The 25,767-nt window shown below is 43.8% G+C and overlaps 1 protein-coding gene and 1 long non-coding RNA gene across 3 annotated transcripts in view; one reads left to right on the top strand and one right to left on the bottom strand.

The window, feature by feature from the left end:
• Scgdelta (sarcoglycan delta) overlaps positions 1-25,767 on the top strand; it is a 238,950-nt gene that overhangs the window by 50,692 nt on the left and 162,491 nt on the right. For both annotated transcript variants that reach the window (XM_071785779.1, XM_071785780.1), the window contains exon 2: positions 661-843. In XM_071785779.1, the coding sequence (XP_071641880.1) occupies positions 661-843 (183 nt within the window). The remainder of the gene's footprint in view (positions 1-660; positions 844-25,767) is intronic.
• Positions 852-25,767, bottom strand: part of LOC139817578 (uncharacterized) — a 185,019-nt gene continuing 160,103 nt past the window's right edge. Inside the window, exon 6 of the long non-coding RNA XR_011733274.1 lies at positions 852-3,153. This is a non-coding gene — a long non-coding RNA (uncharacterized lncRNA). The remainder of the gene's footprint in view (positions 3,154-25,767) is intronic.

The following is a 25,767-nucleotide window of genomic DNA, read 5'->3' as shown; positions in this document are numbered from 1 at the left end:
TTACCCTTTGTCCGTTTATTTTAATCAGACGTAAAATAAACACGACTTTGTGCATTATTGATTGCGCGGGAGAGGTAATATTAAAATCACGATAATATTAAAATCTAAGCCGTTGCCAGCTGCCGATGAATACCGCGGCGTGGAAAAGCTTGGATTAATAAGAATCTTCCCCGGAGGAGTACATTCGACACGAAAGCCACGTTTTCAGCGTACTTCGCGGCTGCATTCATCCTCCAGCTGACGGGCTTCATTACCCTCATTGAATTTCGCTGAAAGTCGCTATCTCGCGCGAGTAGTCGAAATCCGCTCGGCGAAATATATAAAAAAAAACCCCCGCGTTCCTTCTTGCGCGAGCCGCGGCGCATTTTAATCAAAATCGCTGCACTTGGACAAATAAGTTTTGCGCCTTCGAGCCTTCTATCAAGTAAAGGTAGGGAACATTGTTTTCGAAGAACAAACAAGTTACCCGCGTCTCGCTATAAAAATACACGTAGCGACTTTTACAATAGTTTAAGCGTACGGAATTACTACGAAATATATTACATTATATTGCTGGCGGAAAGGGAATTCACCCTGGCGCCATTACGAAGTTTGCCTCGATTTCGACGAATGTCCCCGCTTCCGAAGCTCGACGACCCTTGTAATGCGTCTGGCTTTTAGGGCGTAATGGACACGTCACCAACGTTAAGCATCGGCGGTTCGAGGGCCAGGGCGGCCCTTTTGACCACCAGCGGCACCGGAACCGGCAGCACCGACAGACGGGTCGTCTTTTTAGCAAGTCAACCCTCGGTCGGCAGCAGTCACGAGACCAAGACCTGGCCTCACCATTGGTCGCCGCACACGGTATGTAGTTCATCAGCGAAAGCCTTACAGCACGGTCAAGTGACTTATCGATAAGGGTTTCAAATTGACGCCTGAATTCTGGAAGATTAACGGAGGAATATACGCGCGACCTACATTCTCGTTTATTCTTTGAAGAGTTCACTCTTGAATTGTCGGCAATTAACTATCACCTCAATACATATAATTTTTTATGTGGGGTGCATATTTTTAGCTTTTTTTTTAAACTATATTATTTAATCCGTTCGTAATATCTTTCTAGCAAAGTTTATAATAATATTATACTTTCCATATTTATATTTCATACGTTAAACGTTTCGATTTTCGCAAAGGTTTGTTTAATTCGCGCAAAATGGACTGACGAATTTTTACCGTTTTAATCGCGCTATTCAATTTTGCACGCTTCAATTGTAATCTCGATGTCGTGTCGATGTCGGCGATGAGATTTGCCACTCTTTTGCCGTCGATATTCCCCGGTTACTGTTTGCCCCTTTTACGAGGTGCAATCGTTGGGTGCAACAACAAGTAATGCGCTAATGAAGCAATCAGAGGACATACGGAGATTTAATTACAGTGGAAGTTCGCGTTGCGAGCTAGCCGCTACTGAAATTACTTCGCGTCGTGAATAACGGGGAATCGATTCGCGCGAGCTGTACGCGACTTTTACGACACGCGGAATTATGCCGCGACGCGCGTCGATACGGTGCAATCGAAATTAAAATGGCCTGGCCTATCGATGCCACGCTCCGGGACCGACATAAGCTTCGCATCATGCTGACGCACGGAAATACCTATGCCGCCGCGACGGACATATTCGCACGGCGACAGGTGATGATTCTCGAAATAATTAATGCATGGAGATTGACGAAGCCGCGAAATAAATAGTATACGAAATCGAGCTGCCGATAATCAACCTGCCGTCCAGTCGAGACGGAATTCGACCCAAAATTAGTGAATTAATTAGGCAGGAGAAGAGAAAAGAAAATGTAATAAAGATTTGGTTTGCAGAAAAAATATCTCTTTCCAACTTTCTTTTCCAAGCAATCAATTCGCAGATTTAAATCGTAGTTTCATCGGCCTGTGAATGTTGTGCTGCGTGAACGCATACTGTGAATGTAAAAAAAATCGATATTTACTCGAAATTAGTTCTACTGACTATGCAGGAGTATTACAGAATTTGAAAAAAATAGAAACTATGTCGCAGCTGGCATAGCCAGTATCAACCTATTTTACTCTACTGCTCTACAGTATTTCTTGGGACAGCAGATTTTTGACCCGGGGAAAAAAACAGCGCTAACGAGAACGAGTTGAACCGAGTCAGATCGGCGCGAAAATGAATCGGCCAGATTTAATTCCGTTGCATTGAGCGCCATTGACCGTTATCACCCGTGTCGGCCGCGGCCTGACGACGATACGGGCTCGTTTTGGCATTGTGATTCTCCCTTTTGGTGGGAGACACGCGATGACTCTCTTGCTCTCTGCCCCCCCCCCCTTTCTCCCTCATTGCGCGGAGCGGGTAACGCACATCCGGAATTCAGAATTCCGCTCGTCACCCGCACGTATTCGCGGCTGCGTGCGCGTGCAATCCATATATGCGGGATATATGGCGGATTGTATGGGCCGGGGATGGGATACTGTAAAGGAGAAGGGGCGCGGATGAACGGGGCCCCGGAGGGCGTCGGGTGATATTTCGGAGGAGTTCGGTACACGCGGATAGCACCGGTTATTAATTTAACGGCGATGGATACAGGCTTGAGAGACTATATACCATTTTAGTACGACTCCGTACGGCCATTGGCACATATACCATACGTGAGTGCATATGCGTAAGCGTGACGAGCATATGAGGAGGTCCGGCGCGGATATTACTGAAACGACTTTCGGGTAATTTGCAGCGAATTTCTCTCTTCGACTTCTCTTTCCGCGATACGTCAACACTCGGCTACCGCGAGCGGGCGGGCGTACTGAAAATAGCATTACGACTATCTTCCTAGTCGCTCGGCATTGGAGGTTTAAATATTTCATGACGTGGCTCGGACGACTCGAAACGATTTTCGATACGGGAGCTCCGTTACGACACCGTGATTAATTACGAGACGCGAGCCGCTATTGGCTCCGCGACTCCTGAAAATTTATATACCCACTAGAGTATAGACATATCTATCAGATTCGGCCGATCACTCCCCGCGCGGCATGCCTGGTGAGTCCAATCTTGGTTTTATTATCCATTACGTTCCAGTTTCACCGATGCTAATTAGCCAGCAGTAATTTGATTCCCGACTGAAGCTCGAACCTTCTCTCGTCCTTTGTTCTCTGTAATCCAAATGAAAACGAATAGTTAACGGATTGACTAAAATAAATAAAAATTTTCAAATATGAGAAATATATGCATTGGACATGCGTTATGCGTGAGAATGAATGGAATTGTGGGCACTCGAAAAGCGCGATCTGTCCGAACGTCCGTTCTGCAAGTGTTAACGAAGGATAAGAGGGCCGTGGAACCCCCTCCCTCCCGCTCGAGGTAAATGGCGCTTTGAGGGCGGCTGCGAGCTCTCCGGAGAGGTGGAAAAATTCCGTCGGACGAATCCCGAACGCTCGCCGCTCGCCGTGGTTCCCAGATGGCAATTTGATATTCGCGGAAAATGCGAGGCTATACGGGCGCCAGGAAGGATCTCGTTACGCTTTTCACGATGTACGTCATCAGAGGTCAATCTTGGCCGTGCGTGTAGCTTTATGGAGCCTCTCCCCCGTTCTCCCCCGTTCTCCCCCCTCACCCCGTTTTCCCCACCGTTTTAACTCCGGGACCGCGCGCGCGGTTATAGGGCGCCGCGCGCCGCATCGCCGGCAAAACCCCCCTGCTTAACCCCCGGCGGGGGTTGGGGCATTTGCATAGTTATTCAGCCGCACCGGATGAAAGTCGTTACGGTCTTCGAGAATTTCGCCGTCGAAATTATCGACCACCGGTGGCGATTGCGCCTTTCATTCGCGCCCCCGTGTTTCTGTGTCGCGGACGTAAAACGCGGTAAGTGGTCCGGGACCATAAATCGACGGTTGATTCTAACCCTTTCAAATCCCGCCCGTGTCCGTATATTTATTAAGAGAGAAAGCTCCGGAGCTTTTATTCAGATACTTTTCATCCAGCGAAGATTTAATTTAAGAGTTTCAGGGGAAATTTTTAGATCTCGAATCCTCCACTCGCGAGATCCGTACTTCATTATGCACAGGGATGAAATACAAGAATTCTCCCGTGGCTGTATATTTATTCGAGCCAATTTGCTTTTCATGTTTTAAATTATGTTAAATTATGACTCGCTCTTCTATTGATAATATTCGATTATTCGGAATAAATGTGGATTAACGGGGAATGAATGGATTACCCGTTCGGATTCGATCAATAATTCAAGCCAGAGCAAATTAAGAAGCACCCCCCCCTCGTTTCACGTATTAAGTCGGGAAACGTTAATGGCTCGTGCGTTGTCGCGGCGCCCGCCGGTTCTTCGTGGCGGTCGATAAATGGGCCAATCATACGTAATGGAGCTTAATTCGAGTGGTAATTCGGTAATTAGCGTTGAAATGCGCTCGGCGAAGAGCGCGATACCTTTTCGCGCGCAATTGCAGAAGGACGTAATCGATATGGGCCGTTTCGGCGCCGGCAATTGAGTATTATTTACCCCGTTACGTAAACACTTCCAAGGTAATCAAAGACAAATATTGTTTCCGCCGCGGTTAGCACCGCGGTGAAGCGTATCACGAAGTGAGATAGCCTCCTTCGCTAATTAGTAGTCTAACCGGCTAATTGTACGCGCAATTTATACCGGAGTTCCGCGTGCCGGAACTTCGGCACTATACTTTGAGAGACGATACCCCTTGTTCGCTGCGGGATTGTATTCGTCGCGTAATCTTCTTCGTCAGCTATCGAAAGCAAGCAAGGCTCGCTTGCTAGATAAAAATAAAAGCGATAATAATGATAACGATAACGCTGTAATATTGTTCAAATGTTCTAATGGCAATTTTCTAAAATAACGCAACTTTTTGGTAAAAGATAACAATTTTAAAATAATTTTTATTTTAAATGCAGACGCTAAATGTATATACGTTGTAATATTACTGCTGTAGAAGCTACATTATTCTTCTTGTTAACCGTCGCAGTAAGCGTCCCCCTCCCCCTCCCCCCAATCTCTCGCTCATAATCCGGAGAATTAGTCTCGCGTTATGACGGCGCTATTAGATCGACCGTTAAGCACCGTTCAACGACGTACTAACGTAGTTTCCCACGTTTCTACACAGCGCAGATTTACGCCCATCATCACGCGTCGCGATTTAAAGGAAGATTTAATAACACGCCGGCGCGTTCTCGTCGATCTTTGCCCGATCTCGGCATCTCATTTAATTTTCCAACCGATCGAAAATAATTTTCACTCCTCGAAAATAATTTCCTCCCTTCTCTTCCCTAACTTTTCCTCGTTTCCTCCTCTCCCCCTGTATCAACGGCGGTTGAAAGAGACGGTTGAAGGAGACGAGATACATCTTTTTTATCGCGAGCCGTCCGCGAAACGCGCCGATGAAAGTTCGAACAAAAATTTCGCGGTTTCCGGCCGGGCGCGCGGGCTCGGCTCGAAGTTTGCCCTGCACACTGCCGATTTCCCTGCCGCCGTAAATCAGGATTGCTCGATGACATTTTAGTGTGCGATGTTTTCTACGCCTCCCTCGATCTTTCTCTCTCCTTGTCTTCCCGTACCGCTGGGATTCCGTCCCTCGTATTCACCAATATTTTTTTCACCCTCGCCATCCCGCCGTCACTTTCTCGCTTACCGCGTACCTTCCGTCATTTTCTATATATCTGTTTCTCTCTCAGTCCATCTCTCATATCGGGGTCTGTCTCTCTCCGTTCCCTATATCTCTCCTTTTCTCTTTCGCCCAACAGAGACCCCGGAGACTTTTGCTCAAACTCCCCTTCGACGCCATTCGCACCTCCTATATTCACCCACGTCCATTCGTATTCCCGTGGCCTGCTATATCATGGCGTATCAACTGTTTTGTCAGTTTCCGGTACGAGCGCCGGATGAATGGGACTTCTTCTTGGTGCTTCTTCTACTACTTTGTGTGCCCGCGCCGTTGAAATTATCGGCCCGCCCCTGGCGGTCTCCCGTTGACGTATATAGCACCATCCCTGACGGGGGTGATATAAGAATAATAACACGGCTGCTCTCGTCATGCCGCATTTCGGATTTCGTAAAATGGTCGACGTTTATTTCATTGTTCCTTCTCTTTTGAACATCCATGAATATTTTGCATCAATCGTATTTCGTAAAACTTTGTTAACCCCTTGACTGCCACACGATTTTCCTCGAGTGATCCTAAAATACCTAAAACGAAAGATTCTCGAGAATTAATGAAAGTTTATATAAAGGGATTTTTTGGTGCTGATGACGAATTTCAAGTCAAAGTTAAAAAATGTTTTGTCATAAAACCGTTTAAACATTTTCTTTCAAATATGACTTTAAAAAAATCATGTTTAGCACATCCAAAAACTTCTAAAATGTACCTTGTTTCTAATCATTAATTCATTGTAAAATTTTAATGTGACAAAATATCTCATGACGAAAATATTCGAAAATTTTTATTTTTCTGACAGTTATATATTTTTTAAGGCAACATTTTGCAACTTGGATTAAAAAATCATGTTCAGCATACCCAAAAACCTCCAGTTACACTTTGCTTCTGCGATAAATATTTCATGTCGAGAAAATGCATTTTCGCGGCAGTAAACGCAAAATCCAAAATAACGAGAATTCTCGTCATCGCAGTCGTATTTTCAACCGACCTAATAAGGATTCAAAATAACGAGAACAAGTAAATTGAACTATGATAATTGTTAATTGACGATCCATGAAATTAATATGCTTTCCTGACGGTGTCTTATCTATCCAATAAACTGACGGATCATCTTCTTTCCTGTTCAAAACGCGAAATTAAATTCGTGCCCGGTGAAGAAAACACGCGAGCATATCGCGCGGTTAATTTGCCTTTTGAGAACAATGACGCTCGGGCAGCGACTTCTGGCCTTCTTTTCTATCCTTGTAGGATATCATGGATTATCGGGTACCTTCTTGCCGACTGACTGCCTGTCTTGGCACGAGCGGCGAATGTGCGCCTCTCAGCCATCGACTTGTAGACAATGTTAAGGCGACCGTGCCGTGTGGAAGTCCCGCGATCACGAAGGGCGTTGATGTATGGACGGCTATTTATTCGACTGCCGGCACGAACGAAATACCTTCCTGTCCTCCGTACAACGTCGCCTAAGTGGCGGGAGCGTACAAAGTTCGAGGCTGACGAGGAGACCGCGGGACAAGGGCGCTGAATTAGTGCCACTCGGCCGAGAGATTGATGATTTGCCAGATCGAGGCTAGTCTACGGGCCGCGAATGAAATCGGCATTCTCTGCGGCGATCGAATGTCGAGCGGATTGTCGAGGCTTTCAGAGCCGGAGCGGAGCGATTCGCAGCTATTTGATCGACGGCGGCGGCGTTGAGCTTTTCCAAGTTAGCGGCAAACGAAGGAAAAGCGCATCGCGGTTATAAAAATGCACTTAGCTTTATTATTCCTGTACATAAATCGATAAAAGGAAAAATCATAAAGGGAAACTTTGGCCGACTGTTTTTTAAAATTTTACCCGACATTACTGTGGAGTTCTGAATCCTAGCCTGAAGGCACGGAGAGCTCAAGATTCGCTCTGAATATTTCCGACGGTTACACGCCCTTGGGATTTTCCGCGGAGTCGTCGCGCGTTTTCGAAATTCATGACGGTGGAAGTCCGTGGAAACCTATTTTCGAAGTTCGAAGTCGTTCAAGAGATTCCCACAGATTATTTACGGAATAATTCAGGACGCCGTTGGAGATGGAATATAATTGAAAACGCTAAGCGCTATACTTTTTGAGCAAAAGAGACTTCGAAGAATCCTCTTTTGCGAAACTTAAAGTCCGCGCGCGCGTCTTCGCGGTTTTACATGTTAATTTTCGCCTCGAGCGCCTCGAGAACGATAATGTACCTCGATACACGAATTAATTCGGAAATGGTGGCTGGTTCGGAATGGCTGGTTCGCCGCTCGCGAAATTTCGCCGCTCGGATCGTCGACAAAAGCGACATTTCCTATCTCGCGCGTGTTCAAGCGCGACAGGTGGAGGTGTGTGTGTGTGCGTATGTGCGCGCGCGCGCGGTTAGGCGAGAGAGAGGGGCACATTTCATTTACGTATTTATAAGAACGAGACACGCGTGTCGTCTCGTCTCGCCGCCCGTTCTCGGGAATGGGCAATGGGCTCCCTCCGAGGCTTCCTCATAGCCGCGTCTTGCCGCCGGAGGTACGTACCTCCGAGGGAAAACTCTCGAAATGGGATTCTTCGACAGCCGCCGAGAATACGCGGAACCGATGCTCGGACGGCAAGGTTGTAACCGCCGCGCCGTCGGCGTCGGTAGAACGGCTTGGCTTTGACCCCCGTCTTCGTTTCCCTTACCCCGAAGCAAATTGAAAATGGGAATTGGTCCTTTGAAGTTCGCGCAACTACCCGTCCATAATCTCCTTAATAACCTTCTCTGTCTCTCTTCCTTTCTCTCTCTCTCTCTCTCTCTCTCTCTCTCTCTCTCTCTCTCTCTCTCTCCTCTCTTTCTCTTTATCTCTGTCCTTTTTCTTTTTCGGCGCTTCTTATTCTTCCTTCCGCACCCTCTCGTCCAGATTGCCACTTTAAGCTTTCTTGAAACGCGTTTCTCTTTATATATTCACTTTATAAACGCGCGTTAGTCCACTTCATAATCCTATGTGCGCTCATAATGGTGAAATAATAGTATAATATATTCCGTCTAATTTTTTTGTACACGCGAATTGTCTCGCAGAGATCCCACGCTGTTTACTACGCCGGGAAACTACGGTGGCTGCACGTTCCTCGAAAACAATCGTATACTCGAAGTGTTTCGATTATTCAATTATAAATCCAATTCTAGTTTAGACGCGCGACATCTGCGTATTCGCGTATATTCCGCCGTAAGAAATGTTGAATTATTATTAAAGTGATATCAGTAACACGGTCTCTCCCCCGTTTTCCCGCGTCTTTATCACGAAGATTCCGAGATACCGGAGTCAAGCGGAATGCCGGAACATATCTCCGGCGAAAAATAAGAGGGAATCCTGAATTATATCTATACAGCCTCCGGGGATACAACCATAATAGAAAGCATGTCACTGCGCGTCATGCAGATGTGATGAATCTTGTGATTTAACATTGCGCGCTTTCTCATCGGTATATGCAATTCACAAAGGAAAGGAATACGGAAATAACGCGTACATTTTATATATAAAATAACAAACGAGAGGACGCATAATATAAATTAACGTGTAATTCTTGTTACTATATTAGCATAAAAATACAAAGAAATGTTCAAGATCAATGTCTTGCTACGCTCTGGCCGCTCCGGATATATATTTTCGTGGGGAGTGTGTTGTATAAATATTCTGGGATATTTTACGGGAGATTTACTCCGATTCGCAATTTGCCACTGGCGAATAAGTAATAAACGGCGATGCGCAGTTCTCGCATGCTCTCAGATCGAAGACTTTAACGTTATACGTGCACGACAAACGCTTAAATGTGATTTATTAATGGTCGTAACACGCGTACCGGCCGGAAGCCTGGTTGCACCTTTGTGCGCGTACGTGCACCTGGGTATACACGGGGAAAAAAGAGTATTTTTTTTTTAACGAGCCCCGACGTTTTCCTTTTACTACTGAGCGAACGACGCTCAGCCGGCTATGGAAGAAAGTTAAAAGCAGCCTTGGCTTAACTCGTATACGATCCTCGGGACGAATATCCATCAACAAATGCCGCAAAATTCTAAAGAAAGTGTACAATTAATTCTGGCGGAATCTAATTTGTGAAATATAACTTAATGCAATTATCAAAAAACGTGAAAAACAGAAATAAAAATCAATAATAATATCTTCGAAAATAGTACAATAAATACTTCACTACATAAAAATTCTAAAAAACGACGTCAATTCTTTAATTTTTACATTAACAAAATCGCATTGAGGTATCAGATCCATCGATAAAATGTTTTAAATACGTTTGAACGTTTAAAAGCGGAGTAAATTGCCTACTTTTAGAATCTTCGGAAGATTTCTAATTTCTAGTCTAATTTCACGACGCAGCGCATCGTTCGATCTCGATCGTTTCTCGCGCCGTTTCTCGATCGCGATGCCCATCGCGGGGGCCGCGACGGAGAAATATCTCAGCTCGACAGGACCCCGTCTCATTTCTCAGGCGGAAACACGCAAGCCGTCGTCTTGGCTATCCTTCTTTCCATCTCTATCGCGGAAATCTCTTCGACGCGAGTGTACGCGCGCGAGCCATACACCACTCTGCAGCCTCGAAGTAGCGACAATAATAAAGTATCCGGATAGTCGGCGTATCCAGGCCTGGAAAATAGGCATCGTAAACTGAATTCATCGCTCGCTCGCTCACCGGCCCCGGTTCTTGTTACCGTATCGTCGGTATTACGACCGGTGCCTCATCCCTTCGACCAACGGACGCGAGTGCACATACAAGAAAGAGCGTACACGCGAGCGGACGGACGGACGGACGCGCGCGGACACAAAGTGCTTCTTCCGTTCTGACGCCTTTTACTCGTTAAAAGCTTGCCGCGCGTGCAAAGCGTTCCGCGGCCAATCGCGGGCCGAGCCGCCACGCGGAAAATTTTACAGCCGCGGCGCAATTGGAAAAGATTACACGTGATTGATGAGATTTTTTATTGATGCTGCAACGTTCGAATCTTCCCTGAAACGTATCGCGTTCAAATAGAAATATCGTTGATTGAAACTATAGACAAACGGGGTAAATCAATACGAGGCGAATAATTAACGTAAATGGATCGCGATTTTCGCCACTGGTATTTCGCAGTTTTGTTTCGATCATCGCGGTAAAAATGGCATTTGCATTTTCGGCATCGACGTACGCCGCGCCGCGTGCCGTCCGCTATTTTTTTCAATATCGCTGTAACATTAATCGGCGCTATATAAACACGCACAATGTTTTTCTATAGCTTCTCACGGATATATATATATATAAAAAGAAGAAATAATAATACCGCCAAACAACATGGCGCAAAAATAGTACCATTGTTTTATCAATCCGGGTATTCTAAATATTTTTGTACATATCAATTGCAACGCGTAATACAATCGCGATGACCAATAAGATTCGACATGTGACGTAACGTTTTAATTATTTAATTATTTAATATAATGATTTAATATACAATTACTAAATTATTATATTAGGGTAAATTCGGGCAAGATGGCCAACCTATGTTCTTTCAATCTAGCTCACCATGAAATATCGAATGAACATGGGTTGGCCATCTTTCCTCTATAGCCATTTTACCTGAGTATACTCTATATATAGATAAACTACAAAGTTTCGTCATTATTTTGCGTATTATATACTATCAATTTTTTAAATTAAAATCACAGGAAATCGTACGAAGAAGTTTCATGTTTCTGTAGCATCAATTAATTTAATTGTTTTTTACAGATAAACATCAGGGCTTGTTTACCGGTTAGCTTTTTATAGTTTTTATACAATTTTATTGTGTATAACATTCGAAACTTTTTACGCACGAAATATTCAAATTTATTGTACAGAGAATTAATGTTAAAATATTATTAAAAATTAACCGAGCGGGGAAGGGGGAATGAGTAATTTGACTAATGACTTGATTAATTGTTTATACGATAAACTATTATGCAATTTGCAATTGCTGAAATTATACAACTATTTTGAGTTGCTGTTTAATTAGCCATTGTATTGATGAAGAGTCCCATAATGAATTAGATTGTTATTAACAGTACCTTATGTGATTAACGTTTTTATTGTTGACATATTTATTTATGTATATATACTCTTCAATTGGTAATCTTCTTGATCATTGCGCGAAGCGTTTCGGCGAGGTCAAAGCATATGGACCACTTTCGGAACAACAGCAACGGCGAATGCATCCAGGTGCGAGGCGCGAAAGAGAGATTAAGAGAGACAGGACACGTCGTGCCGGGCCGTTTCGTGGTTGGGCAGACGAGCGAATCGTTAATTCCATTTACCGCGCGCCGCAGATTCGGTTAACGTCGAGCTTGGCGATCAAAATGATCGTCGACCCCCTTGACTGAGCGAGCGCGCCGCGCCGAGCCGGTGTCGAATCGCTGCTCCTGCTTTTCATCCCCTTCGATTGACTTTCCGCGTACATTCCGCTTTCCCAGAAATATTCTCCCCTCGCTGCGCCAAAGGGTGTCAGCGAACGTGTAAATCTTGTCGCGAATATTTTGTCGAAAGTAATAAGCAAATAATGCGCTGTTTATGAGAACTCCATTGTATATAAAATAAACACAAAAATAAAATATTAATTATTATTAGTAATGATCTATATGTCTAATAATAATATTAATATTTTTCAATAGTCTTATCTTTGCAAGTCTTTAGGCAAATAAATCTTTGATTTATTAATAATTATTATCGCGGTTGATTACCGTTGTATATAATAGTCTTGAAATAAAATCTAACATAAAATATTCTCCTTCGTCGCAAAATACAAATTCGCGTAATTATACCCGCTTGAATTGAATTTAACAAATGAGCTGCTCAACAGCCCGCTATTACGATCGCGCGTCAACGTGCACGCGATCTTTCGCATCAGCACTGCATCCTTTTGTTAACTGGTCTGCTGTTTGTCAACACATTTATTTTTCTCCTTACACGCTCTCGCGGAACGCAACGCTTTCGGCAGGAATTACTATCGTACCGTCGCGCTGTTTGCAACGGAAAATATATCGCATCACTGTCGGACAAATATTTGTTTTAGTACGGCGGGGGGAACGCGCGTTCTCAGTTCCCTGCGCACGACTGCAGGTGGTCGATACGATGGTCGACGGGAACTGCGATCGGGAAACTCCTTGCGTACGTGTAACTGGGACTCAGAAATCATCCTGACACTCCGGTGTATGTACCCCCCGGCTCTCAGATAGTGGCACAGTCAAGATTCTGTTCATAATATTCGCGATCGATCGCGAAAGAAAGAGAGAAGAACGATGCTTCGTCGAATATTTCGTACATATTTCGCGGAAAATTCTCTCTTTATATTATATAAATATAATATAAATTATTGAATGTATTGAGTCTACGATTAATTATAATTAATTCTCAATTGTGACAACGATTTCTTATATAAAATCTAGCGTTATTTTAAATATGGCGAAAACGTGACATATGGTGTACTTTGCGCGCTATAATTGCGTTTTTATAATTACGGTAAATCGTTCTGCGTGAAATGTGTATTCCAAAATCTTTCGCTATTTCCGTTACCGCCTACCGGCGTTGCGCTTGACTTCGGAAGGAAACTCATTAACTTTTTACGTGCCCCGACGAGGGTGCGACGCCGCGCCACCAAACCCCTTTCAAGTACCGTAAATCGGAGCGATTAAAGATTCATATGGTAGTGTTTGACACGAAGATTAACGAACGATGAACCTCCCAACCTACGGACACGCCGCGTTGAAAGCAGGAATTACAATGTTATATACATGCTATAAATTATAACATTACAAACCTTCATCGCATTTAGAAAATATCGATATCTGGTATCTTTTATACGCTTTAATAAAAATATCAATAAACAATTTATTGCACTGATAGCTTTAATACAGGCCATCAGTTATCCTGATTATATTGATTAATTATGACAAATACTGCTATAAAATATTCAGTATAATATTCGTATTTCATAATTATGATGGCTACGAGTGTCCGAGTTTTTCTCTCTCTCTTCCTTTTCTTATCTGTCTCAATTTCAAGCGTTTTCTCCGCACAGCGGAACCATCGCAAGTTATCTCTACAGAGTTCAATTCGCAGCATCGTCGCTTTGGTCATCTTCAGCGTCGTGTTTTAACCGATATCTACGGAGATAATCCCGGCAGCGCGCGGTTTGTACATGCGATGTTTCGGGATGTGGAGGCGGCTCGCGGAAGATGCGCTCGCGCGCCGCAGAGGAAATATTACGTACGCTCTCGTGATGGTAAACCTCGAGACGACCGAGCTTCTGAAATCGGTTCGATTCCCGTTCCGCTCGGCTCGCGTTTCCAATTTTCCCTCGACCCGCTTTCCCGCCTCGCTCGCCGCGCGTTCGCCGCCTCCTCGCCTCTTCGTCGAGCAAGCGAAACTTCATTCGGCCGGTGGTTGCAATTTTGCAGCGCGGATCCGGCAAACAGGAATACGGCTGTTCGATCCGCGCTGCGACGGGGAAAGGAGAGGAGAGAAACACAGAGAGGGAGAGAAAGAGTAAAAGCGCGCGCGCACGAGAAAGAGAGAGAAAGAGAGGGAGAGAGGGAAGGAGAAAGAGAGAGCAAGAGAGACTCGCAAGGAAAGACGGGAGCGAGCGCGGGGCGGAAGGGGCCTCCAGCAAGTAGTTAAGTACGAGCGAAGGGTAGTCAGGTTTAAGCACCACCTGTGCTTGTCAATTAAGTTTACGCGTCTCTCGTTCCAACATTGTGCAGCCTGCCACTTCGCCTCCCCCATCAGTGTTAGTTATTCTCGCACCGCCCCTCGCCCTCCCTCATCGCGCGCACTCGCAACTATACCCCTCTGTAGTGCCACTCGTTTCTCGTTTCCTTTCGTTCTTCGCGCAGCCTCTCTCGCGACCGAATCAACTACCTCCGTCCCTCCCTTCTTCGCCCCTTCGGTATCAGCGAATGTCGTCCTTTCCTTCCCGCACCGTCCCGAGTTTCTCCATGCACGCTCCGCGTTCTCGCTCGCGATCGCGAGGCGTTACGCCACGTTATGAATTACCAGCCATAAACGTAAAAACGTTTGCATCCGCCGTGCCGCCGCGCGCCGGGATTACCGGCTAAATTGGCCACGTATCCCCGACCCGACGCATTCCTTATACGCGCCCGGTAGGAATACATTTTCGCGGCTTTTACACGCATGCGTATAATGAATGCGACGTAAATGGGAAGACGTATAATAACACGTGCGGGGGTAGTAAACGCGTCCCGGCTTCCGCGCGCGCCGAGATTAGCGCGACGAGAATAATTCTTATTTTAATAGATGCGCAAATGCGTCCGCGTCGACTTTCGGGAAAGCGGTACTTTCCGCCGAAAATTGTTTTTCTTTCTTGTTCACTTTTCTTTTTTTGGGGCGAAAGAGGTGTTTAACTGGGTTAAAAATCTCGATAATGTCGGGCGGTTATATCAAATGTTTTCAACATTCGCAACACATGTTTTCTCGAAGCGTGATAAAATTGCGTAATACAATTTACGCTCAAACTTGAGGATACATTTCTCGCATTGCCGGGGGGACGTTCCATTTTTATTCCTCGACGTAGATTGAAACGTTCCGGTGTAAAGTTTCGAGTGTTGGATATTCCGGGGAGTTATCGGAAAGGGGTGATTTTTACGCCGCGCACGACCGTAGGTGAGTTTCGCCTCGCGCGCGCGCGTCATCTTTTTGGCGTGGCGCGGCATGCGATTGGAAAACTCGCTATTTCGTCTCTGTGCGCGTCGCGCCGCCAAATCGCGGAAATACGAGCCTTTTACGATGTAAGGAATCTTACACACCGCGGCCGTAGGATTGCACGCGTGCTTGCACGGGTAACTTTTCGCTTTCGTCGGCGTCGTCATCGTGCGTGTGCTGTATATATGTACGCGTAAAACGTACGAGTGGGATGTCGACGGACGGATGCTGCGCGCCTTCGAAAACGAATTTTTATCGTCCTCAAGAGCGTACACGAGCAACGCGCAAATTAAATTGCTCGGCGCAACGCATCCTCTGTTTCAAAATTGCGAGCCGTACCAGCGGCCTGTGTCGCGGGCGCATGCGAGTAGATGTGAGAAATCAATTGTCTCGTCGCTCGCTCGCTCGCTCGCTCGCTCGCGCGTGATGCAGAAATTGGAGAAAGCGAAATTAAGACTTAATATCTTAATTTTTCGGCTGGAGCTTCCATAATAATTAGCAGCAACTTATATAAAAAAAATTCAGTTTTTATTTTAATCTGCTAATGTCTCCGATAAAATACTTGTTAATTAATTAGTCAGTTCTCATAAATAGAAATAAGATACTGAGAGAAAAAGCGAGATGAGAAGTTAATTAATTAAAATACAACGTTGCTACATCTGCGTGTAATTGCGTTCGTATTACATTCGAAAAAAGATTTTTCTTTCAATATTATGTGTTTTCTCGCGATTTATCTTCGGCATTTCTTCTTTAATGAGATCGCGAGGACGATCCCTACGTTCTCCAAGAGATTCATCGTCGGGACGCATTTCCGAAGATTCGGGAGAATATATCGTCGCCTTTGTTCCACTCGCGCGGTATAACATCATGCGCATTGTGCGTGCGGTAATAATGGTCGCGGTAGCGAGAGTCCGAGGGACGCCGCGTCAAATCGGAACCAAGTACCTCGATTCTGTACGTCAAGAGTCGCCAGCCGAATGGCCGGCGTGCGGTCCGTCTGGAATATCCGGAAAAATGCACTCACAGATATTACGCCGACACATCGCTCCGGACCCGAAACCCGTCTCTCCCGGTTGAGTGCACCGAATTGTTATTGCCGAACAATCGATTTCTGATTTCGCCACAGCCAGCCGCCGAAAGTCTCGGAGAGTCCGACGACTCTTCTTTCCCTCCTCTCGTCCCCTCCTTCTCTCCCCGTCCTTCCGTCCCGCCAGCCTTTATGCTCCTTGTTAATTTCGCGTCGATATTGCGCCCCTTTATTCCGGCAATTTTGTCCGCGCCAGATCGCCGGAGCTATCGATAAAACGAGCAAATCCGCGGCTCATGCTTCGAATAAAATTGATTCGCTGTCGTGTTTTCGCCGGCTCCGCTGTGTTCGTGAATAATGCGCAACAATTTTCGCTCGCTCGTCGCCGATCGTCGGAAAACGAGTGGACAGACGGGAATCTGTTTGAAATCTGGTAAGATATACATCAGAGATTCGACAATGAAAGAGAGTCGCGTACACTAAATAACTATAATGCGCCGCTTTAATAGCTTTGACTTTGGAAAACTTGCGAGGTGATTAATAGATTGTGCTCATTGGCGCAAGTAGTTTTCGCAGTTTATAAACTACAAATTGAAGCTACTGACATCAAGATGGCCGGTTCGAGAATAATTAAGCGGAAATAATTAATGGATCAATTAACCGTGCATTAGCGTCTCTAATTACATCCATCATTCATCGTTCTTATTTCGTCAGTGTCGCGCCAGAACTATATCTTCTTTAGACACAACATTAACGGCTTCTAAAAACAACCGCTGATTTTAAAGACGAGAGATAATACTCGCTGTTCACGGAAAAATATATTAATGCTGATGTATCGAAAAAAAAGAAGATAGTAGAAATTGAGACGATCCCAACGATCCACCGTATTCATCGGAAATATTAAATTTTTCAGTCGATTTATCGTTTGTTAACGGTCATAAATTTTCGTCGAATACACACAGGCATAGACCAAAAATATATATTACACTTTGCAGCGTGCATCGTGAAAGAGTGGCAACATAAACCTGCGTTCATATAATTATGCTCGATACAGTTTATTGCGTTATTACGCGCGCCCGAGTATAGTTATTACATATTTCTGAATCGGAAATAACACTGAGCGCGCTCCGCCACGCCGCGCGCCGTGCGGCGCATAAACGATCGCGTGCCTGCGAAACATTTTCGCCAACAAATTACTTCATGTTTACTGCATTCCACCCGCGATATAGAGAAGGAGGTAAATAAATTGATCACTTATTTGCCGGCGGTGCCGTAACACAATATAAGTGATGTTAAACACAGTATCGTATTACTCGCTCCCGCGCAACGTGATGCATTGAGAGAGTTGTAAGCCGTTTATCTCCGAAAGCGAGGTAAGAGAATAAAATGGAAATACTCCGCGCCGAAAGAACTGAAGACAAAGTGGCGGAGGGCGAAATGTTGGACTAGGCAATTTCATGAACGTTCCGCTGTTGATCGAACTATCTACCGGAAGTGCGATCGCGTTGTTACACTGAGAAAAAAAAAGTTGTCAACTTGACTAAATATTTTCAACTGATTATTATTTCTTTAACTGAAGCATTTAAGTATTTGAGTCAAATTACGTCATGTTAGATTTAATGTGTCGTATTTGATTTAAATTATACATAAATATTTCAGTTAAAAAAATAATACTCAGTTGAACGTATTTAGTCAAGTTAACTTTTTATTCTTAGTGTATTAAACGCATTTTGCATTAATCTTTTAATGATGACACATAATATCAGAAAGTTACCTACTTTTGACTTTTGACGTTTCCTGAATTGTATAAAGAAATAAAATATTAAATTTTATTTCCTGTTATTGAACCATTTATTTTATTTTTTTTTATAATTTTCTAATAACATTAAAAACTTCAGAGTCAAGCAGAACGGCGAAGTTATAAATAAAATAATAATATTTAATAATAAATTTGCATTGCATTATTTTTGCTACGCTTTTTGGTATTAGAAGGATTAATAAAATGGGTATAATAAGGTTTCGAGAATAAAATTTGAATATTAAACGGATAAAATAGCAAGCAGCAGTCAGCGACTGCGCGTTTGAGTCTCTTTATCTTGTTTCATAAACTATTAATGACGACACCCCCGCGTTGTTTGCGCATGGAGCGGTTTGTTCGTTAAACCCGGGTTTCGTAATGAGTGAACGTCAAAATCGTGGTCTCCCTTTTAGAAAGAAACGGACCAACAAATGCCCGCAAACACGAAACCGCCGCATTAACGTTGAATCTCGCGCGATTTTAAACGGATTTAATAATCCTCGGAGTAGTAAATGTGCTAAAAATAAGAACCGTGTATCGCGATTCAACGAAATACGGAAAAATGCCGGCTTCTTTATGGTGATCAACGGTAACATACTGTGCGGATTAATTGATTTTCTTTATTTCTACGCTTTTTCGGCGCAAACACAGAGGCTCTATAAGCTTTTACTATTTTGCGATTTGCGATAAATAAAGGTATAGATATTACTTTTTGCTCACTTTTTAATTTAAAGTTGTATGATGTATGACATTGGATTTGGGCGCGCCTGGGGTAAATTATTTTTAAAGCACTCGCTAAACCGCATATGCCCACGCAATAGATTAATTGAATTTACGAAAAAAAAACCTGTTACATTTATTGTTGTGCACGGTTTTTATTACATCTCGCGTGTATTAATGAACTTGTACGATTTTTTGTATTGACAGGTGTTTCTTTTGTGCATGTGACTAGCAATTATACGAAATATTGCCGTTAAAATACCTTTGTTTTGAAAATTTTGAAAACTGTAAAAAATTTTATTTGGGGAGAGATGAGTCCGCTTTTTAGATTCGATATGAAGGACAGAACTTTTTCGCCATGCTCAACATGCAAAGACGATATAATCGAACACAGAGATAACGTCGTATCGCACAATTCCAGCGAAAAAACTAGTATTTTAATTGTGAAAAGCAACGAGAGAATTATTATGGAGTAAGGTTTCTACTTTCGTAGATGAGAGCTAGATACGCTTTTCAGGAAAGCACGCTGTACTCGCGTTAATGGAAAGCTGCGCTAAATTTTGTCTGCGAAAAGTTATGTGCCACGGCGCGTTAACAAAATTTGCCTTTGCCCTTTTTGCCATGAAACACGGATGCTTTTTATATCGCTCGATATAGTCGTCACTCGCGAGTCCATGGCATGGACGGGCGCATTGCGCGAAACGATTCCGCATCATCGAAATATCGATCGTTCTCACTGATGCGACGACAATATTCCAGATGAAACTCTGAAAGGGTAACGCAACGAGTTGTCACTGTTTTGATACTTATCCATTCGACGAACCCTCAAAAAGGGACTGTCATGTCGTTGCCAATATCTTGCTAAAGCTTTGCACGTGGGAACGTGGAAACGCATCGGGCGCCGTTGACATCGTTCGCGTCACGATACGATCGGTATCGGGGACTCGATTTCGCGCGAGTATAAATCTCGGAGTCTACGACAAGGTGTATCGTGCCTTTCCAGCGTGGGGAGGAGGTGGCAGGGTGAGGGGGGACGGACGGGTTACAAGAGGCAGGGGGTCTCCTCATGCCGGTTACAGGGTAGCGGTTGCGGCGTCGAGACGTCGAGCTGCCGTCGAGGGGGTGTGGAAGGGCGGCGAGGAGGGGGGGGGCCGCTTTGGAGAACGGCGTGCACGAATATAGATGGCAGGTACGTGTTGTCCTGGGCGGCCAACCCTCGAGTTGCACTCCCGACTGATTTACTACCCCTCGTCTTCGGCTGCCGGTATCGGATTCGCTGAAGGTCCGGTCCGAGGGTGCCAATCGAAAGTTGTATTAAAACGACGACGCTTCGCACGACACGCGCGCCCTGGGATATTCTTCTTCCGCTGTCACCTGTCGGGACTGTTCGACTGAATCGATAGGATGATACGAAGGGTGATCGTCCTCGCTTGTTCCACGAAGAAATAGTATGTTAGCCCTTATAATAGGGATCTCCTTCGGATACGAATATGTGTACAATTTGCTTGACGCCAATATCCATGTTGATGGATGGCAGCCATCAATTTAGACATTAACCAATTAAAATACTGGATAATACTGATTTATTAGTATTTATCGCTGTTTATGATATATTTTGTCAAGTACATTAACTTTGAACATTTTAAAGATTATTAATAATAAATTCACATCATATTAATTTCATTTCCATAGCAAATCTTTCTATCTTTCTTTTTTTCTTTATGTTTATCAACAACTTTTCTTTATATTTTATAGATCAATGTTTCATTCCTTATCTCATCAGACATATATATGTGTCACGATAAGAGAAATGTGCATTTAGCATGAACAGCTGCAGAACACGAAACGGAGGAAACTGGTTTTTGTCGCATGTCGCTACGTCAATTTTTCGTCGAGTTGTAGCGTTTCAAAAATCCGGCGCGCATGCACAAGATTCATAATTCATGCACGTTCTAAAAAAAACTGGTGCGAAAACACATGTAATACACGTGTTTTGAAGATAAACATATTGGCGCGCGTGCGCCAACCGACCTCACCGTTAGATCGAAATTACGGATCGATACGATCGCCAATATCTTCTCACAGAAAAATCGCAGCCGGATAATCTTGCGCTCGTTTGAATGATAAAACTTCAAGGCTTCCAACGAGTGCAAAGTTACTTATCTCGGGCGACTTGTTGGCAAGATAACCGATTAATTACGAAAATAAAATTGATCTTGCTCCGATCTCTATTCTTACAATTAGATATTTTAATTGAATTCGTGGGTCGACATAATTGTCAATATCTTCTCATAAAAAACCGCGAAGAGATATTTAATATTGTTTGAAAACTAATAGATACTTCAGCACTTTAAATGACCAGAAAATAACTTATTTCAAATAATTTATAGTTTACGAGATATTGTCGATTAATTACAAAAGTAAAATTGATTTTGCTCCTGTATAAAGAAGAGACCTTTATTTTCTACGTATATCTAATAATCAATTATAAAATATATTTGTGTAAGTGTACGTGCGTTTCTGACTTTTGTTTTATATCGTAAAATATCGTATAAAATGTCACAAGTAGTTAAAGACCAAAATAGCTCTTTCCTTCACATCTGTGTCTACTATGTAGACTTAATTAACCCTCAGTTACCTTACGTTTTCACTACCCGTTGTTATCTCATCCAGGGTCTGACAGACCCCTGTCGTCTTCTCCAGCTTGTATCTTTAAGACAAATGCATCAATTTGACGTCTTTTTTTATCGATACATCTTTTAAAGATCTACAAGAGTGTGTAAGTTAAATTATTCCAAATTAAAAAATGTAAATGTTATTTAAAAGAAAAGAAAACTTGTTTTTCTGAAGAAGCGAAAAAATTTGCTTTTTTTCAAATTGACGTAGTACTGACTAAAAAAAGATACAAGAGGGTTTTATGAACGTTTTAAAAACTTTGCACGTTGTTAAAACGTGCAGGGTCTCTCAGACCTTGGTGAGGTAACTGAGGGTTAAGAGACATGTAATTCTGTGTTTAATTCTGGACATACAATTCTGTATTTAATTCCGGACATATAATTCTGGAAAATCGAATTTTCGCAGGATCTTCAACGACGTCCCATTTAAAGACCGCGGTTACTTAATCGCGCAAATTGTCTCTCGCGCGCGTAATAAGTATCCGCGCCACTTTTCGCTCTCGGTGTTTACAATTTCGCGGTGCACTGGTCGCGATTTTGCATATTTTACGCGCGAGGGGGTGCGCGCTCGACTTCCTCCGCAGAATGCAGATTGTACGCGCGCGAAATGCACGTGCACCGTGCACAAGATGCAAGATAAGGACGACAAAGCGCTTGAGAAAGTCGCGCGCGCACCCACGGCGCGGTTAGTACTTTTACCGCGACCATTTTTAAGACCACCGCCGTGTTCCGCGAGCTTTCCACTCAAGTTTTCTTCTTTAACACAGACCTTTGCGTTGCCCCCCGATCTCTCCCGTTCATCCTCCGTACTCGACACTGCACTTTCTTTTACCACGATGGGGGAAACGGCGAGTGGACTCCGTAAAAACTGTTATCGTCCGCCGCAGTCCAGGAACATCAGAACCGTCCCGCGCTGGCACGGAGATGTCAAAAGAGAAGCAAGAAAAATAAGAATACAGAGTCGCTTCTCGAGGCGAAGTCTCGAAAAGGTTAGGTAGGAAGTTCTTTTTTTTCGCTCGCGCTCGTGCGAGGAATTGAATTCGATCGTTTCCGGGGTCTGCAGAGAGATTTATAGCAACGCCGACATGACGCCGCGTTGTTCGATCTTCGGCCTTTCGCTTCTGATTTTTCCCCGCGTGATTTCCCTTCGCGTCGTCGCGTCGTCGTGCGGCACGCGGGTTGGTCGCCGTTTAGACGAGGCCGCGCGCCGGGGCGGTATGAAAAATGCGTGCCCCTCGGAAATTCTGTTACCCGACGAAATTTACGGCCACATAGCAATTCGCGGTGATCGGCTTTAAAGTAGGTAAGCCCGTCTCGAGGTTGTAAGCTAAACCCGAAGGTCCCGGGATTTTACGCGGGCAAGGAGGACACCCCCGTCTGGCCTGGAGTTTTCCTGCGCGCGATGAAAAATATGCGCTTCTTGAAATAGCGATGCCGATATCGCGCACGAACGCGCACCGGTAAATGGAACAAAGTTGTCGAAGTCTCAGGAAACAATGTAAAGGGTCTCGAAACCCGGGAAGATTCCGGTAAATCTCCCTGCGAGCCATCCTTTATTTCGCCGACGTACTTTTACGGCAAACAGTTTTCCAACGGCTGTTACTTGCAATTATTCATGAACGGGGGGGTTTTTTATGTATGAAATGTCAATCGAGTCGAAGAACTGAAATAAAATATTTGTATTCATTAACAAGCCCCGCACCTTCACTGCGATATACTTTACTGTCTTCTTGCGATCTTGCTTGAATAATTTAGCCCATTCAGTAACTTTCAAATCAATATTAATCCAATCCGACATTATTAACGTTGCTTCTTACAAGCTATAATGTTCAGTATTTCTAAACATATTTTTATCTTATAATGAATAACCAAGTAGAAATAGTTCATTTATTTTTTAAAATAGAAAAATCTCTCTCAAGTAACATAAAGATATAAATTGTTTCATTTAATTTATTCAGAGACATTAATCTACCTAGAAAGATGTATTCAGGACTTGTGGAACTCTTTTTTTAGTAGTGAAACTAACTATAGAATGTGCTACTTTAAAAAAATAATCAAGTCGCTTTTAACTCGCGAGCGACGTTTGAAAGCGTAACTTGCTGCGGTCAGGGATTTCCACGTCCCGGCAGTCGGAATTAAATCATCATCAGACTGTTTAAGAAATGTATACGAAGACATGGATGCGAGATGGATGGTGCAATAGGGTGCAATAATTCGCTGGATCACAGTAGCCTAACTTATCGGTGTAGAGAAATGTACAGTGAAATAAAAAGAGGGAACTGGTTACTTTCTTTCTTATTCTTCTCTTTGTACATTTTAATATTTCGATGACCCGCGCACGTGTTGATTAGGGAAAGACCCAGCGGCCGATAAGTCAGGCTACCATGATTCATCGAATTAATGTACTTTACTGTACGTTACTGTCCGAAAAGACCACGGCACGCGGCATGTCTCGGTTGTTAAAAATTTGTGCGTTCTCCGTGACAAACGGCACCGATTCTTATCGAGGCTTGTACAGGCCGCTACTTAACAACCGCCTGCAAAAAGCCACGATCTGAGGCCGAAGACAAATCGCTCTCGCGTTTCTCACTCGCGATCTTCGCCGTGATCTAACGTACATAGCGTCGTTTGTTTCAAGCGTGGTTTTTAAACGTTTGCGCGGGTCTTAAGAAAAAGGCGAAGAAAAGGAAGAGATGTGAAGATAGGGAACTTAAGAAAAAGGGCGAGGATTGAAGATAGGGATACTTAATGGCCGCCCTGCACAGCAAAACGAAAAATGCTGAATACTCGGTAATGGAATAAAATTAAAGATGAAGTTTGTGTAGATTTTTTTGCATGCAGTTCCTTCAATGGGCGGAGGCAATTATCTTTACAACTCTTGTGAATATATTGAAGATAGGGAAATCAGTTAGAAACCTGATAATAAATATGACCTTTATTTAAATTCTCTGATTCTCTCGGTTGTAAATACGTTACCGCAGTAGAATATTTTTTTTTTAATCGAGTATAGAAGTGCACAAATATTTTTCAAAATTATCGCGCTTTTATTTAAAGAATATATTAGTAATCATGATTTAATATTTCAATATCTCCTGGAAATAACTTTTAACTTTTAACTTTTAGACCGACTATTTTTTCATTAAAATAGTGTCCTTTTTCTCCAAAAATTTATCTATATAAATAACATGCACATTGCGCAGAATTTCGAGATTTGTTCAGAGCCACAAAAGTTACTTTCCCGGCAGTCACAAGGTTCGCAAGAATACAGGGTCACTTAATTCCCCCTTATTTACACAGCGATATTCTTTAACAAAAATGGCTCAGGACTTTTTGACTTAATTTTTTGCAAGGAATATCGCTGTGTAAATAGTGGGCGCGAATTAGGTTGTCACCCTGTACAGCACAATCTGCGACACGAGTACCGATATCGAGGTCACGAATGTCACAGTGCTCTCGAGTTCGAGACGTCAGACGTACATGTAGCAAGTCCTGAATATTATACATGATCCATAAATAATCTCGAGGCGAGGAGTCAGGGCGAAGATGTCCCGGGAGGGAAGGGGGAGAGACAAGCCGAAATATCGTTTGGGACGGACTTTCGCGCTATCCGCGGCAAGCACCGGATTAGAATTCGAGTGCAGTCGCGACCCTGGCTCCCACGGGGTCGTCCTAGGCAGTCGTAGGGTAACCCGTAAAGGTTTTGTAGCGAGCCGCGCGCAGAGTCTGTATTATAAAATTCTACCGTGCGCGATCCTACGAAGGGAGAAAACTTCCACGCGGCGGACGATTCTTCGGAGGACTCGTAAATAAATTGCGGATTATGCGCGCTATCAAATCGAGATGCGCCACGCGTCTGGTTTCGCTGCGAAATTTAGTTCGCCATGTTTAATCTTGATGCGCGATTTATAATTGAGACGTGTGCGATAATTATTCACTCCCGCGCGAGTAGCTTGTAAACTTACAAATCCCCCCCTTCTCTCTTTCTACCTCTCAGTTTGCGGGAACGTCGGCAAACTTCCCAGCGCTTCGTATCTCCCATAGTTCTTTTGTTCTGAGTCACTTCATCGATCACTCATGCGTACAATCGTATTGTAGTCGAACACGACTTCGACTTCGCTGAAGACAAATCGCAATTTGTTTATGTATCTTTCGAAGACCTACACG

The sequence above is a fragment of the Temnothorax longispinosus genome, chromosome 8 (genome assembly GCF_030848805.1).
Source record: "Temnothorax longispinosus isolate EJ_2023e chromosome 8, Tlon_JGU_v1, whole genome shotgun sequence".
In the NCBI taxonomy this organism is placed as follows: domain Eukaryota; kingdom Metazoa; phylum Arthropoda; class Insecta; order Hymenoptera; family Formicidae; genus Temnothorax; species Temnothorax longispinosus.
The sequence above is the reverse complement of the archived record's forward strand: the minus strand, read 5'-3'. Positions and strand labels throughout refer to the sequence as shown.